General features: G+C 35.7%; 2 protein-coding genes across 2 annotated transcripts; one reads left to right on the plus strand and one right to left on the minus strand.

The window, feature by feature from the left end:
* Nucleotides 1-10527: 10527 nt before the first annotated feature.
* Nucleotides 10528-12398, plus strand: LOC140821544 (cytochrome P450 89A2-like). The gene has a single exon (XM_073182047.1). It carries the CDS (start codon nt 10642-10644, stop codon nt 12172-12174), a length of 1533 nt encoding a protein of 510 aa, XP_073038148.1. The 5' UTR covers nt 10528-10641; the 3' UTR covers nt 12175-12398.
* A 3502-nt stretch (nt 12399-15900) lies between these two features.
* Nucleotides 15901-16269, minus strand: LOC140821534 (MFP1 attachment factor 1-like). Its single transcript, XM_073182033.1, has one exon. It carries the CDS (start codon nt 16267-16269, stop codon nt 15901-15903), a length of 369 nt encoding a protein of 122 aa, XP_073038134.1.
* Nucleotides 16270-16489: the final 220 nt, after the last annotated feature.

Raw genomic sequence — 16489 nt, forward strand, 5'->3', positions numbered from 1 at the left:
TGCGAAACACGACAATCAACATTAATGGAATTCAGCTATGCACACAAGTACAAAAGCAATTGTAACGATCATGGGCCATTAGGCTGAACCAACAAATGCCTCGGCCCATACCCATGCACTACTGGTCATGGGTCGTTAGGATGGTCCAGACTCATGTCCATGTACCGTCACTCATAGAACTCTCCACATCAGGATGGTGGAGTGGTACATCCCAAAGTCTCGAACCCACGACCTCCTGGCATAAGTACATAGTTACAAGATACTTGGTACCAGTTGGGATAGTAGCTCAACTAGTACCAAGTCTCTTTGAACTATGTACTTATGCCAAGAGGTCGTGGGTTCGAGAGTTGGAGAGGTACCACTCCACCATCCTGCTGTGAAGAGTTCTATGAGTGACAGTGCATGAGCATAGACCTCTACCATCCTGGTGCGGAGAGTTCTATGAGTGACGGTGCATGGCCCATGCTGGACCATCCTAACGACCTATGACCAGTAGTGGTGCGTGGTTATGGGTCGAGGCCTTTGTTGGTTCAGCCTAACGGCCCATGATCATTAACTGTAACGCCTACTCATTTTAAATTGCGGAATTATTATTCTTTTTTGTTTTATTTTAAAAAAATGTCCAGTAGAATTTTCAAAATGGGTGAGACATTTCAGCAATTGTCCAGTCAAAGGACAATAACGAACATTGCATCACAGTTTAAAGACAAATGTTCCAGAAGAGCTATCGGAAAAGTCAAGACACAGTTTGAGGAACAGATTCAAAATGCAACAGATACAATAATTGAGTCTCGATATACGATCAAGACTTCCCACATATAAATAGAAGACGAAGTTCAGTGAAGACGATGATACACGAATAGTGAACATACGAAGGTGTAGAAAAAGAAAGGGCACTTATTGTTTATCAGCTTGTAAGAAGCAAGCAGCCCAAAGGGATACTCAAGATATATCAACTTAGTTTAGAAGTTTATTTCCCTCAGTGTGTGATAACACCTTCCCGGTGTATTCTTTGTTTAGTTCTCACACACGCACACACCACCACCACTCAAATACAGTTTTGCACAAAGACAATAAACTTGTGTATGTAGTCTGTAACACATAGACGTTAAACAAGTGTTGGCTGAAAGGTGCTGCCTTCAGTCTAGACTAGGAGTTCAGTTAGGCAGTAGGGTAAGTCCTAAACTGAGTAGATTTGTACAAAAAATTGTATAAATCAAAGTCTTCTAGTTGATAATACCCGATGTGGTAGAAAGGGTGACGTATGAGCGGTTGAAATCTCCGAACATCCATAAACATATCTTTTGTTATTTCTATTTAACTGCTTGTTTTTGTTCTTAACTATTTTAATCAGTTCAACTGATATCAGTTCAGTTATCACCATAACTGAACTAATACAAGCTAAAATTGATCCCTCGTATTTTCAGTTATTCGGTTGCACAAGATATATAAAATAAATCAGTTTCCTTAACAAATGATTACTTCGAGTGTATTCCGGTTGATTTATAATCAAACTCGATTTAATTTATCGGTGTTCTTAGAACATGAGCTATTGCAGCTCTTGGATAATATAGTGTTTGAAGCACCTCAAGATGATCATCACACGATCCTTCACAGTTCAAACTCATCGGCATGAAAAACTTCTATGCACTAAATCCTAGTCCTGACCTCCCCTTAAAGACCAATAGAATTATCTTTGTAGTAAAAGTACTGATTCAACAAAAAGGTTGTGGTATGCAATGATGTATCAAATCTATCTTTCATTTTTGGCTCAATAATCGTTATGATAGACTGATAACTTGATTCGACATTGTTCAGGATTACCTTGATATCTTCTTTAGCTCAGAGAAGTTTTCCATATAGAAATTTCATGGATAACTTTGTATCTCCATCAACCAATTGGAGAACTCTTACCAAATGAGCAAATATTTAAAAAAAAAAGTGTCACACAACTCGAAAAACTCATGCTCATCACACTAGCGTAAGCTGATATCCCTTCGTTATCTTTGACCATTTACACTTCTCTCCATATCACTTTTAAACCTATTCATTAAACTATATTTTTTCTCGATCAAACTCTGCAATGTGATGAAGTTTGATGCAAACCTGATAACTTGTGAACTCATATGGTGAGCATAAATGAAAACTTTAAAAAACTTGGCTTTGTCAATAACTTTTTACATCTTGGAAGCTTGCCAATACTTTCAAGCATGAGATTAACGATGTGAGTTGCATATGAATTCTAAAAGATCTCATGCCGATTTTCTCTCATCAATTTAGACGCAACCATATTTTTGGTGGCATTGTCTATTACAATATGAACAACATGTTGAGCTCCTGCTTGTTAAACACACTTATCCGCATACTCAAAAATAAGTCCAGTTATATATGTCTCGTTTGAAGATTCCTTAGAATCTAAAAATGTGTTACTCTCCTTGCATTTAACACACAATTTAATATACTTCTTTTTTTCCCTATCATTCCATGCATGTCAAAATCGAGCAGAGATTCTTTGCCCATTCTTCTCCGTGCTTCTTCAACAATTGTTTTGTTCTTTCAACTTCGGCTTTCAAAAGTGGCTCCCTAAGTTGATATTAAGTTGGAGGCTTGAACCCTAGTCCAAATTGACCTATTGCCTCCATTAGTTACTTGAAGCTATCATTTTCAAAAAAATTGAATGAGATTCCATTTTCATAAGCCCATCTCCCCACATATTGTTGAATTTGATGAGTTTTCTCTTTGAAAAGAGTCTCATTTATATTTTTTGGCAAAACAATTTATTCACACTTCAAATTACATTTTCTGTAGAAATCACCGATGCATATCTATCCATGTGGCCAAATGGAAGAGGTTTTTTGATTCCGTATATCCCTTCAATTTCAGGAGTTTCTTATTCTTCGTCTATAGAAATATTCACCTCTGATCTACAACTTTCTTATTCAATTATTTTGTTAACATGTTTGCACTTATTGAGGTATTCTTGAGATGTTTTTCGACAACAAGATATATTTCCAGGTAATAAGTGCAAGTTTTGCACTTAAATTAACCTAAGCATTGGCATGGACTATGCTGGTGTCCAACGAATTTACGTGTTTTTGTAGTTGTTTGAGTTGATTGCAGGAACTTAGGCAAATATACGTATATCGAGGTCAAGGGAATGAAAATTTAAGCTCGAAGAAGAAAGAATGAAGCATGGGGAAGTGCAACAAATGCGCCACAGTGCAAGAAGCACGACACAACCACGCGAAAGGATGAATCAGGCGTGCAGAACAGAGCGCACCGCGCGCGGCTGCGAGAACTCCTCGCCCCCAAGACCAGCAGAATGCATCAAAACAGATCTCCTCGCGCCCCTATGCGATCTCAATGCGCTGCAGCGTGAGTTGGGAGTGCCCCAACGTCCGATGAGTTTTGCAGAAAATAATAAATCATCCAAATGGGTTTTTTGGTGGGCTCTCGATGATCTTGGAGGTAATAAAAGCAAAAAGACCTCATCGTTGAAAAAAAAGAGTTGCAATACACTGAATTTTTGGGAAAAGAAATGTGGGAAGCGAGAGTGAGGAATGAAACAAAGACGCATCTTCCAACGACGGAGTCGCGGATTCAGATTCAATCTTCTTTCTTCAATTGTTATATGTTTCCAGGGGCGGATCTAGGATTTTGGCATTGGGGGGGCCACTTAGTTTATTTTGCGACGGTTATAATAAACTGTCGCGGATTTTGCGACGGTTTTTGCCAAACCGTCGCTAATCCGTCGCTAAAAAAACTTTTTAAATTTTTTGGAGGGGCCGTGGGCGCCATATAGCGACGGTTGTTGATAAAACCGTCGCGAATTTTGCGATGGTTTCCGTCACAACCGTCGCTAAAATTTTTTTTTTTAAATTTTTTGGGGGGGCCGTGGCCCCGTTCGCCCTACACTAAATCCGCCCATGTATGTTTCATATTTATTCAGTGATGTTGAAAGACGTGATTTATTGTTTTTGTTTTTCATTCATGAACTAAATTTAATTGAGTAGGTCTCTTGTGAGACGGTCTCACGGATCTTTATTTGTGAGACGAGTCGATCCTACCGATATTCACAATAAAAAGTAATACTCTTAGCATAAAAAATACTAATTTTTTATGGATGACCCAAATAAGAGATCCGTCTTACGAAATTGATCCGTGAAACAGTCTCACGAGAGTTTTTGCGAATTTAATTACCTAGATGACGACTTATTTTAGTTGAATCTATATTGATATTGTTGATTTATATATTTTATTTTTTTTTGGTTTATTTATATTTTTCGGAATTAATTAATTTCAATTACTTGATCAATAATTAAATTGTCATATTTATTTGAAATCTATCACTCGGAGAGAGGATTTTGAATAGAATCATAGGAAAATATATCGTTGGTGTTTATGTAGTTCGGATGACCTATAATTTCATCGAACTTATTAAAAGAATTATTGTGCTGTTTAAACTTTTTAATATTTAATTTTTAATAGGAATATTGAAATCGATATTAGATAATTAATTCTTATTTATTACTCTGGAAATGAAGTAAGAATATTTGAAAATTCTTGATTAGTAAACGGTTGAATTTATGAATATATATATATATATATATATATATATATATATATATATATATATATATATCTCAAAATTAATTTAATATAGTGAAGACCAAGTGAAATCTCACATCTAGATTCCTCTTCTCATAAATTTTAATCGAGTTTTTGTGCTTGATTAAATTTTGATTGGTAGCTAAGAAACAAAAACTCATTCTAATTTTCTAAATAAAGTTGGATTATTCTAATTATGTTAATTAATATATTTTTAAATTACACTCCCCGTGAGAACGATATCTTTGCTTAATCGAGTACTAAAACTTGATGTCGTACACTTGCGATTAGCAAAATAGTGCAACACCATGATATATTTCCTATGCGCTCCTTGATCCTATACTCTCCTTGGACATCATTTTCCCACAGAACTTGCATTTAACTTTTTCAAGGTTCTTATGATCAATCAACATCCCAAACTCCCATATGATGTGATTTGACTTTCTCCTAAGAAGCCCATATTCGGGTTGAGTGACGGGTGCGTTTGACGATAGATTACTTGCCATTGTTATCTATTGTTAATCACTTAATTGTAATATTAACCTGCAAAAATATTTAAGAATATAATCAAGTTCTTTGAATGCTATGTGATGGAGATCTTGTGTTGTAAAAATATTTATGAAAAATCAAGTGGGCAATGAAATTTGTATATAGGTTAGGCACATCAAATTTGATGCTATCTTTAAAGGTATTAATTCCTCCCATAAAAGGTGCAAATGGTTCACAAAGAATTAACCTTCCAGGATACAAAACCTATAATCACCACAATTCGAAGTTTGCCCTCCCTCGAATTTTCAGAGCAAGAGTTTTCAAGTCTTTATCAAAGTTGAATGTATATTTTTTTTCTGTGAAAAACGTACCTTTATCTATGCAAAGAAGAAGTAATTTAAAATATTAGTTACGAATGGTTGTCATGATTCACAAAGGGCCAAAAGACACCTCCAAATGAGAAAGATGTGACCTCTAACAATGCATCTCTTCAATTCAAATTTAAATTTTAAACAGTTTCATTATTATTTAATTTACTTCTTATATTATTATATTGTAAATATATTAATATATAACATTCCCCCACTAAATTACATTTATAATACAAGAATAATTACAAACTTGTTTTACATAGTGAATAGCCATGAAGTGGACAAAGCCTTTAACTTATGGTTGAATATGAACACGAAGGAAACATATTCTCACTATGTATAATTTCTCGCTCTTTTAAAATTTTGGCTGCACATTTATATATTACATATATGGGCCTTGTGCTGAATCCCAGATCTCGCAAGTACTCTAGGATTTAACCGTTTTGATCCATAAGAAGCGGCCTCTCACTTCTCTACTTGTATAGGTAGACTCGTCAAGAATGTTCACAACTCATTCCACAAAAGCTACAAGTATATTAAGGATCTTAGAACCAGCCTTTTCTTGTTGTGGTAAAATAAGTGCATAGGTCAAATATGAGAATTTTAGTAGTGATACCCCCACTATTTCCATGTATGCACTTTGAAATGTATCCAAGTTTCCATTTCACCAATGTCTAATATTGAATTGCCTTTTTAACTCATTTGTTAAGATGACAAATGCTTGAATTGTACCTTAAGATAGTATTGGTTTCAATCAAGACATCATATTTATCGGTAATATCCCCATAATTCTCATGACCTTAGTAATTTTTTCTCCATTCAAGGATTTTGTTAATGGATCCGCTAACATTTGATTTGTTGGAAGATACTAGAGTACAAAATTTTACCTCTTTTAACCATATCTCTAACATGGTTATACCTCATAGCAATATGTTTGCTATGATTTGATATTCTCTCATTCTTTGTATTGTAAATGGCAGCTTGATTATCACAATACAAAGTAGTAGGACCCTTTCTAGGATCTATGAAAGGAATAGTTCGAAGGAATCTTCTAAACCATATTATATCTTTGCTCGCCAAAGACATAGCTATATATTCAGATTCCATAGAAGATAAAGCAACACAAGTTTGCTTTTTAGAAGTCCAAGCAACTATGACCCCTCCAATTGTAATTAACCAACCACTAGTCGACTTTGAGTCGGTTACATTAGATGCCCAATTAGCATCACTATAACATTCAAATACAGACATCTTGCATTTGTAATGTAAGCCATATTTCATTGTGTACTTCATATATCTCAACAACCTTTTCAATTCCTTTCAATGTCCGTTACTAGGGTTGCTAGTAAATCTACCTAATATGCTAATAGAACATGCAAGATCAGGTCTTGTGTGATTCATTACATATATAATGCTACCAATTATTCTAGCATATTCTTCTTGATTTACCGCTTGTCCTTGGTTAGGAACTAACTTCACATGAGGATCAATAGGACACTTACTAATTTTACAATCAAAATAGTTAAATTTTCTCAATATATTTTCAATGTAATGTGATTGAGTTAAAATGAAAGTTCCATTACTTTTAAGAACTTTAACACCTAAAATGAAAGTTCCATTACTTTTTAAGAACTTTAACACCTAAAACAATTTGTTATCAGAGTTCTAAGTCTTTTATTTCAAAAGTTTGTTTCAGGAAGTTCTTAGTTTCTTCTACACATTGTATATTAGATCCAAATATGAGTAGGTCATCAACATACAAAGTCATAACTACTTTATACTCAAGAGTTACTTTAGTAAAGACACAATTCTCTACTTTACTGGTTTTGAATCCAAATTTTCGAATTTCTTCTTTAAATTTCTTATACCATTGTATAGGTGCTTGCTTAAGTCCATAAAGTGATTTATTTAATTTTAATACTTTATTTTCTTCACCTTCAACTACATATCCTTCAGGTTGGTGTATATAAATTTCTTCTTCTAAAACTCCATTTAAAAATGCAGTTTTAACATCCATTTGATGAACCTCCAGTCCATAAATAGATGCAATAGCAAACATAGTCCTAATTGATGTAAATTTAGTAACAGGAGAGAATGTCTCAAAATAGTCAATATTTTCTTTTTTACTATACCCTTTGGCTATTATTCGAGCTTTGTATTTATCGATTGTGTCATCGGTTTTGAGTTTCTTTTTCAAAACCCACTTGCTATTAATTGGTTTAGTACTCGGGGGTAAATCCACGAGAGTCCATGTTTGATTGTCAAGAATATATTTGATTTCATCATCCATGGCCTTTTTCCACATAATAGAATCAGCTGAGGACATAGCTTCTTGAAAAGTTTTAGGATCCTCTTCCAACATGTATGTCAACATGTCAGGACCAAAATATTTTTTAATTCTACGTCTTTTACTCCTCATTAACTCAATTATTTCTTCATTCTCATCATTTTCTAAATTTCCATCATTCTCATCATTTTCTAAGTTTCTGTCATTAACAGAAAAGTCACTAGATTTATCGTCATGATTATTAAGTTCAAGTACTAATTTATTATCCAACTCTAAATTATCTGCATCCTTAATATTCAAATGTTCATAGAATATAGCATGTGCAGCCTCAAATGCAACATTCTCTTTAAATCTAAGGAATCTATATGCTTTACTAAGTGCAGAATATCCAATAAAAACAGATTTAACAGCTGTACTACCAAGTTTTGGTCTTTTTAGAGTCGCATCCAAAACATATGCAACACAACCACATACCTTAAAATGTTTAATACTAGGCTTATGCCCATTAAACAACTCATACGGAGTTTTCATATGTTTTTTATTTATAATTCTATTACTAATGTAACAAGAAGTCAATAATGCCTCTCCCCACAAATTCATTGGTAATTTTGAATGCAAAATCATAGCACTAACCATTTCCATCAAAGATCTATTTTTTTTTTTTCGACTACTCCATTTTGTGGTGGAGTATTTGGTGATGAAAATTCTCTAACAATTCCATTTTGTAAACAAAATGATATGAACTCATTTGATAGATATTCACCACATCTATCCGATCTTAATTTTTTGATCCTTAAACTTGTTTTATTTTCAACTTCTTCTTTGAATATTTTAAATTTTTCCAAAGCCTCATCTTTGGTTCTAAGCAAGTACACATATGTGAATTTAGAAAAATCATCTATAAATGTAATAAAGTAACGTTTTCCTCCTCTAGTCAAATAATTTTTATTATCACATATGTCGGTGTGTATAAGTTCAAGTAAACTAGTTGATCTTTCTACACTTTTAAATGAAATATTAGTCAACTTAGATTGCGCACAATATTCACAATTCTTCATTGAATAAATTTTTGATTTACTGGGAATTAGCTCATGATTCATCATTCGATTCATAGCATTTATACCAACATGTCCTAATATAAAATGCCAAAAATCTTGCTTTTCAAGATTAATTAAATAATCAGTAATATACGCATAAGAACTAGTAATAATATCATTAATGTTTAACAAGTACATCCATTTTTCATGTAGCCTTTTCCAACAAATATACCTCTCTTGGTAATAATAATTTTTTGAGACTCAAAAGCTACTTTGAAACCACTTTCATCTAACTTGTGGACCGACACAAGATTTTTTCTCATCGACGGGATGTGATACACATTTTTCAAATCAAAGTCTTGCCGGATGTGAGGGGGAGAAGAATGGTTCCAATTCCATAAACTTTGCTTGTAGAGGAATTGCCCATAAAAACTGATTTTTCATCCTTCAACTCTTCATATGTTTTGAACAGATCTTTATTTGGGGTAACATGACAAGTTGCTCCGGAATCAACCCACCAATTAGAGTCAACATTGTTCACGAAACATATTTCGGTCAAAACAGCAATAAAGTCATCATCTAGCAAATTTGTTTGATCAACAATTTTCTGTCCCTTGCGGTAACGGCATTCTCGGGCATAATGATTCGGCTTGCCACAAACATATCATGAGCCCTTTTTCTTTTTCCCAATTCATTTCTGTTGAAATTTAAAAATTTCTTCTTCTTGATCTTTCCTTGATTTCTCTTGGAACTTTCAGGAAGGTTTTCCACTTGATTCACACCATCATTTTTTAAAGAAAATGTACCATCTCTTTTGAGACTTTTGGTCTCAATTTGGATCACTTGTAGAAGTTCATCCAAAGAAATAGCTTTTTTCTTATGCTTTAATTTCTTTTGGTAATCCTTCCATGAAGGCGGAAGTTTACCGATGATGGTGGAAACTTGAAACGTTTCAGAAATGGGTTCACCCGCATCGGCACACTCGGTGGCTATATCGTTTAATTCATTCACTTGATCTATAACATTACGTGTATCCACCATCTTGAATTCAATGTACTTGTTAACCAGAAATGATTTATTACCAGCATCTTCATTGACATACCTGCGTTTGATTGCGTTCCAGAGTTCCACGGCAGTCTTGTGGATGTGAAACACACTGAACAATGTATTGTTGAGTGACTGCAATATCGTAAACCGACACATAAAATCATCGGCTTTCCATTTGTTTACTTTCTCTGCAGAATCCTCATTTGATTCAGATGGTTCCCCCGGGTATGGATCAGTCAATACATAGAATACCTTTGCTATGGTTAAAAGGTATTTCATCTTCAAACTCCAACGCTTGTAATTCAGGCCATTCAACTTTTCCAATTTTTCTCCATCATTGAGTCGCTATAAGTCGTTATATTATCGGTCTCCACTAACTTGCACTTTTTTTTTTTCCCATGTAGTCATTTTCTTCGGAATGTTGACGTGATATTCGACATTTTAGCAATGTTTGTCACCACATCAGCATTTCCAAAATATTTTAATCATTTTTCTGATATCACGTTAGTTTCATTACCATGAAAAATGACTAAAATAAAAAAAATTAAATTAATTAATTAAAACCATTATTGATCGAAATAATAAAAATATAAACATATAAATTGCTGGGCAAAAAAAATACAATTTTCACTTTCCCAACTCTAAAAACAAAGCTATGGTAAATTAAATAAAAATATATCCCACATAATTACAAATATAAGCAATGCGTGTAAACGAAGAATCCAAGTACTGTAATTATCTAGAACCGAGATTCCAAAATCCAATTCACTGATATTTTGGAACCTTGATTCCGTAGTTGAATATGGCGGTCTGGTTCTTAATCTTTGTTTCTCTGTGCATCGCCGCCATTGTGAGGTTCCTTTTCAACCCGTCAAAGAAAAAGTTGCCGCCGGGACCACCGAGTTTGCCTCTCATCGGCAATTTGATATGGCTCCGCCGCTCTGTTTTCGAGTTGGAATCCGTCCTCCGCCGCCTCAAAACTCGATACGGTCCTCTCATTACGGTGACAATCGGTCCTCGCAAGCTCATATTCGTCGCCAGCCACTCCTTGGCCCACAGCGCCCTCATCCAGCAAGGCGCCGTCTTCTCGGACCGTCCGCCTCCCCTGTCCACGAGCAAGATTTTGAACAGAACCCAGAAGTCGATTAACTCCGCCGCGTACGGCTCCACGTGGCGTCTCCTACGTCGCAATTTAACCCACGAGATCCTCAACCCAACTCGGGTTAAATGCTACTCAAGCTCCCGCCGATGGGTTCTTTCCAGTCTAATCAATCGTCTCCTGGATGCGTCGAAATCGGAATCCTCTACGAAGGTAATCGATCATTTCCAGTACGCCATGTTCTGCCTGCTGGCGCTCATGTGCTTTGGAGACAAGCTCCAGGAGACGCAAATAAAGGAAATTGAATCGGTGCAACGAGGATTACTTCTGGGTTTCCGCCGATTTTACGTGCTCAATCTGCTGCCTCGACTGGGGAAAATTCTGTTCCGTAAACGGTGGAAGGAATTCATTCGACTGCGGCTGGAACAGGAGAACGTGTTTGTTCCACTTATCAGGTCCCGCTTCCAAGCCAAACATCAACACAGGGAATCTAATCAGCAAGAAGACGATGAAGCACTGTTAGCATATGTGGACACTCTGGTAGATTTGCAACTTCCCGAAGAAAACAGGAAACTGGATGAATCGGAAATGGTGAGCCTATGCAGCGAATTTCTCGCTGCGGGCACCGACACCACAGCAACCGCATTGGAATGGATAATGGCTAATCTTGTCAAATACCCCCACATCCAAGCCAAGCTTCACAACGAGATAATCAGCGTCGTGGGAGACTCGAGAAGCAGCCAGCAAAAGATGATTGAGGAAGAGGACTCGCAGAAAATGCCATACCTGAAAGCAGTGGTATTAGAAGCCTTGCGGCGGCACCCACCGAGCCACTTGGTTTTGCCACACAAGGTGACACACGATGTCGAATTAGAAGGATACTTGATCCCTCGTAGCGCCACGGTGAATTTCTTGGTGGCGGAAATGGGTTGGGACCCGAAGGTGTGGGAGGATCCGATGGAATTCAAGCCGGAGAGATTCTTGCCCACAAGTTCTGGAGAGGCTTTCGATATAACAGGGAGCAGAGAGATCAAGATGATGCCATTTGGTGCTGGAAGGAGGATTTGTCCAGGCTCTGCATTGGCTCTTCTTCATTTGGAGTACTTTGTGGCCAATTTGATCTGGAATTTCAAGTGGATTCCTGTCGAAGGTGACGATGTAGATCTTTCCGAGAAGCAAGAGTTCACCACTGTCATGGAAAATCGGCTGTGTGCCCGAATCTTTCCCAGAATCTGAATCTCTCGGGTTTGTTGTTGTGCTGTGTGTTTGTGTTATTAGTTGAAAAAAAAGAGCAGTAGAATTGAAGCAGCTTGCTTGTGTAGAAACCAGAATGGAGTGATTTAAAATTTATAAATTGTACACAAGATCAAGATACTCAATTTAAGTGTTTGTTCCCGTCTCAAATGTATAAGCTAAATATAAAAATTGGCTTGAAACAACCCTATAAAAAGAAAGATTAATGATTAGTTGTATGAGAGTGAGATAAGCAAGGAATCCGGGGGAGGGGTGCTTTTGGGGGTTTGGTTTGCCTATATAGGAAGTGCGCTTGGAGTGCTTCTAGTAACGATTTTGAAGTGCAATATCCTTCAGTTTCAGGGGCTTCTTTCTTCGGCTTAAATAAAAGCTAAAGCTTACGCGTTGGGTCTCAGCGTTCAAAGGCATGTAAAAACATAGCTACCTATATTTCTTAAAAAATCTTCTACTCCACGCCATCACTCTACCTCAGAGAGTCGGTAAGTCTATGAATTTTGAACTATCTAGTTGTGAGGATCCACTCGAATGCTCTTACAACCGACCTCGAGCGGATGACTGAACAGTGAGTACCGGCCTCAATCTCGCTACTTCTCTAATGTAACAGAACGAGAAACGTACCTTGAAAAAATCTCAGCATGCCTTTAAAATTTTTGGGATTTATCTGATAGATAAGAAAATATTGACTTTATATCAGAAATAAGAATGTTCCCGGCTTTATTTTCATTTACACTTTCTCCTGCTTGTTTCCCCCATGATAACAGTCCCTAACATGAAGCAACACAAAAACTCTCGTGAGACGAATTTTTTATTTGGATCATCTATAAAAAAAAAGTATTACTTTTTATGTTAAGAGTATTATTTTTTATTGTGAATATCGTTAGGATTGATTCGTCTCATAGATAAAGATCCGTGAGACCGTGTCACAAGAGACCTACTCCATGAGCAAATTATCTTTTGTCTGTCGAATTTAATTCGGTTCAATCTGGAACGTATTGGAGAGAATCCGGTATCGATTTTGATACTTTCGCTTACTTTGTTTCATAAATAATGTTAGGCTGCGTTTGGTTGGAAGGATAGGATAAACTAATGATTAGTATGTAAATGATAAAGAAAATGATTGTGATAGAATTGTAATATATGATGTAAAATAATATTATGTTTGGTAAGATTTTTAAGTGTAGGATAATTTTGAATTTTTTGATGAAAAGACGAAATTGTCCTTCCCCTTCGCGACGGCGACAGTGGCGGCCGGCGGCCGGCAAAAATGGTCGATCGGAAAAGGTCAGCAGGTGAGACGGCCGGAAACTTACCGACGGATTCTCAAAAACCGTCGCTCATAGCGACGGTTTTTGAGAAAACAATCCGTCGCTAAGAGCGACGGTTTTTGAGAAACCGTCGTCGATCTTGTTTTGAATTATTTTAATTACTAAAAATTAGACATTTAGCGACGTTTTTTAAACACACCGTTGCTAATTGCGACGTTTTATAAAAAAAACCGTCGCTAATAGCAACGGTGTTTTGACAAACCTTTCTACACAAACCGTCGCTAATAGCGACGGTTTGTTGACAAATCGTCGCTAACCGCTGTCGGCCGATCTTCGGTCGGTGGTCGGCAGTTCGTCGCTGGTTGGCCGGTGCTCGCCGCGGTCGGCGGTCCGTCTGTGGTTGGCCGGCGGGGGTCGGTGGCGGGAAATGGTGGTGAGTTTGAATTTAGGAGAAGGGTAAAATCGGAAAAATATGATGTATTAAGAGTGGGATAAATAATCCTAGGGGGTGAGGAGGTATTATTTTAACCTACCTAATATAACTTAATCATATCTATGAAGGGATAAGGTAGGTTTATTTAAAATTGAACCAAACACTTGATTGAGCCGGATAAATTAGTCTATCACTCCTAATCTCTCGAACCAAACGGGGTGTTAGTATACGTAATTGTTTGGAAAAAATAAATAAACAATTGATTCCAAATATTTTATAATCCAAGTATGCTATTTTCATCACAAATGGGCCAACAAACAAGATTGGTGACTCTACTTGATTTTTTTTGGGAAAATTCGATTCTTTAAGCCTTCAAATTTTGTGTTTTCATTCTCGGCAATTTCTTGTTTTTTTTTTTTCAAATAAATCAACCTCGAAAAATCGAAATAATTTCGATTTGACTTGTTTATTCCTCATGGATGATAGATATGAATGTTGTTGTACATAAATAGAATATTTCTATAAATTTTTAGTATCTTTATCATTATGTATAACATAAATTATAATGAGAAAGAAACTTCTTAATTGTCGTATTGAAGGAAAAATTGTTTTCGTCCTCTACAACTAGGGATGTAAATAAACCAAACCGTTTGTGAGCTATTCGAAACTCGATTCGATAAAAACTTGTTTGAGCTCGTTTGATGAGGCTCGTTATGATAAACGAATCAATCTCAAGCTCTACAATATTCGACCCGTTAGCTTAAAATTTGGTTCCTTAAATTGTCAAAATTGAGTCTCAATCCATATATTTGATTTTTTTAAGTAATTTTGGTACTTCTCTTTGCAATATTTATTCTTTTTTAATTTTTCAAGAACATATATAACATTGAATATATCAGTATCACACGTAAATAAAAACTAAAATTGAAATATTCCCATATCCTAATATTTTTTATGATTCAATCCCTATCAAATATCCATATCATAAGACATCAACATTTTTTTTATTTTAAACTACTGTTAACCATAAAAATATGTTTTTAAAAAGTTCAAATAAAAAGATAAAAACATATTTAGGAGAAAAGAATGAAAGGTAATGTTTGTAATGATAATATCTTTAATAGACATGAAAGTGATAATATAAGTTTAAGATATATTTCAATTAAGGCAAAAACTTGTGTGAGACGGTCTCACGGGTCGTATTCGTGAGACGGATCTCTTATTTGGGTCACCCATGAAAAAGTATTACTTTTTATGCTAAGAGTATCAATTTTATTATGAATATGGGTAGGGTTGACCCGTCTCACGGATTATAACCCGTGAGACGGTCTCACATGAGACTCACTCTTCAATTAAATATTCATCCAAATCATTAAGTTCAATCAAAAATATTTTTGACCTTTTACAATTGTATATTAGACTTTAATTTTTGTACCCGATAGAATTCTATATCGTCATTGAAAGTCTAATAATATTTTGAATATATTTAGACTTTTGTTGAGTTTTTAAAAGTCAAATTAAAACATCACGTGAATTTTACACTGAAATGACTCGCGGGCATTGTTTGATGATGCTATAAACCAATTGGAGGTATCTTGTGGAGTTCACGTTCCTGCCGATAGCCGTGCTGTTGCTTAGAAAATTTTTATAAACATATTTTATATTGAACTTTTTATTATATATAAATAAAAAATAAATAAACTCTTGCTTGACAATAACTAATAAAAAGCCCTAACAAGAATTTAGTTTTTCTAGTCCATCTCAAAAGGGTATTCTAGGACTATTAAATTAGCAAATAAGGTTTTTTTTTTTAATAAAAAAAATCATTTGAGAAGTGTTAGTTGTCCCAAATTAGTTGAATAAAATCACTTTAAATAACTAAAATTGATGCACCATAATTAAAAAGAAAAAAGGAAAAGGTAATTTTTTCAATGGAGGAGAGTTTACTTATTCATCATCAGCAACCGACTCGGTTTTCTCACTATGAGGCGGATCCGTGGACCCCGCATCCTACTCCTCAGCCTTGGGCGTGGGCTCATTCGCCGGCTTTGCTGCTGGAGCCCATGATTCACCAGATCTGGCCTTCACAGTCTTCAGCATTCTCTGGCTAATCTCTTCGTAATAAACAAAAAGAATCTCGATCCCGTCATCATCGGTAGAAGCCGTCTCACAGACAGATTCGAAGACCTCCTCCTCGAAACGCTTCGCCAAATCAAATGCCTCCTCGCGTGAAAGGGTACCTTCGCGTTTCAACACAATGGTTAGGCTTTCGACAATGCGGTTTCTTACGGCGTCGCGAGTGCGTTCAGTTGGTGGCCAAATGCTGAAAGAAACATGTGTGTGTTTCGAGGCGGTGGCGTCAGGTTGAGGTTCGGCCATGGCAGTGGTCTTCTGGTTGGTATTGGATTTGGGGATTGGAAATATCTTATACGATTATATAATATTTCAATCCAAAATTTGGAATATTTGAAATTTATTATAATTTATATTATCACTATGTAACAAATTATATATTTATATTTGATAAGAGTGGATTTCAAGTTTATCCAAAATTAGTGTTATTTGAAATCTCTTATAATTTATATTATTACTGTGTAAA

This window comes from Primulina eburnea, unplaced genomic scaffold, assembly GCF_022965805.1.
Source record: "Primulina eburnea isolate SZY01 unplaced genomic scaffold, ASM2296580v1 ctg625_ERROPOS2042916+, whole genome shotgun sequence".
NCBI lineage: Eukaryota > Viridiplantae > Streptophyta > Magnoliopsida > Lamiales > Gesneriaceae > Primulina > Primulina eburnea.

Coding starts and splice junctions, on each gene's coding strand:
- LOC140821544 (XM_073182047.1), top strand. CDS start 10,642: ATGGCGGTCTGGTTCTTAATCTTTGTTTCTCTGTGCATCGCCGCCATT.
- LOC140821534 (XM_073182033.1), bottom strand. CDS start 16,269: ATGGCCGAACCTCAACCTGACGCCACCGCCTCGAAACACACACATGTT.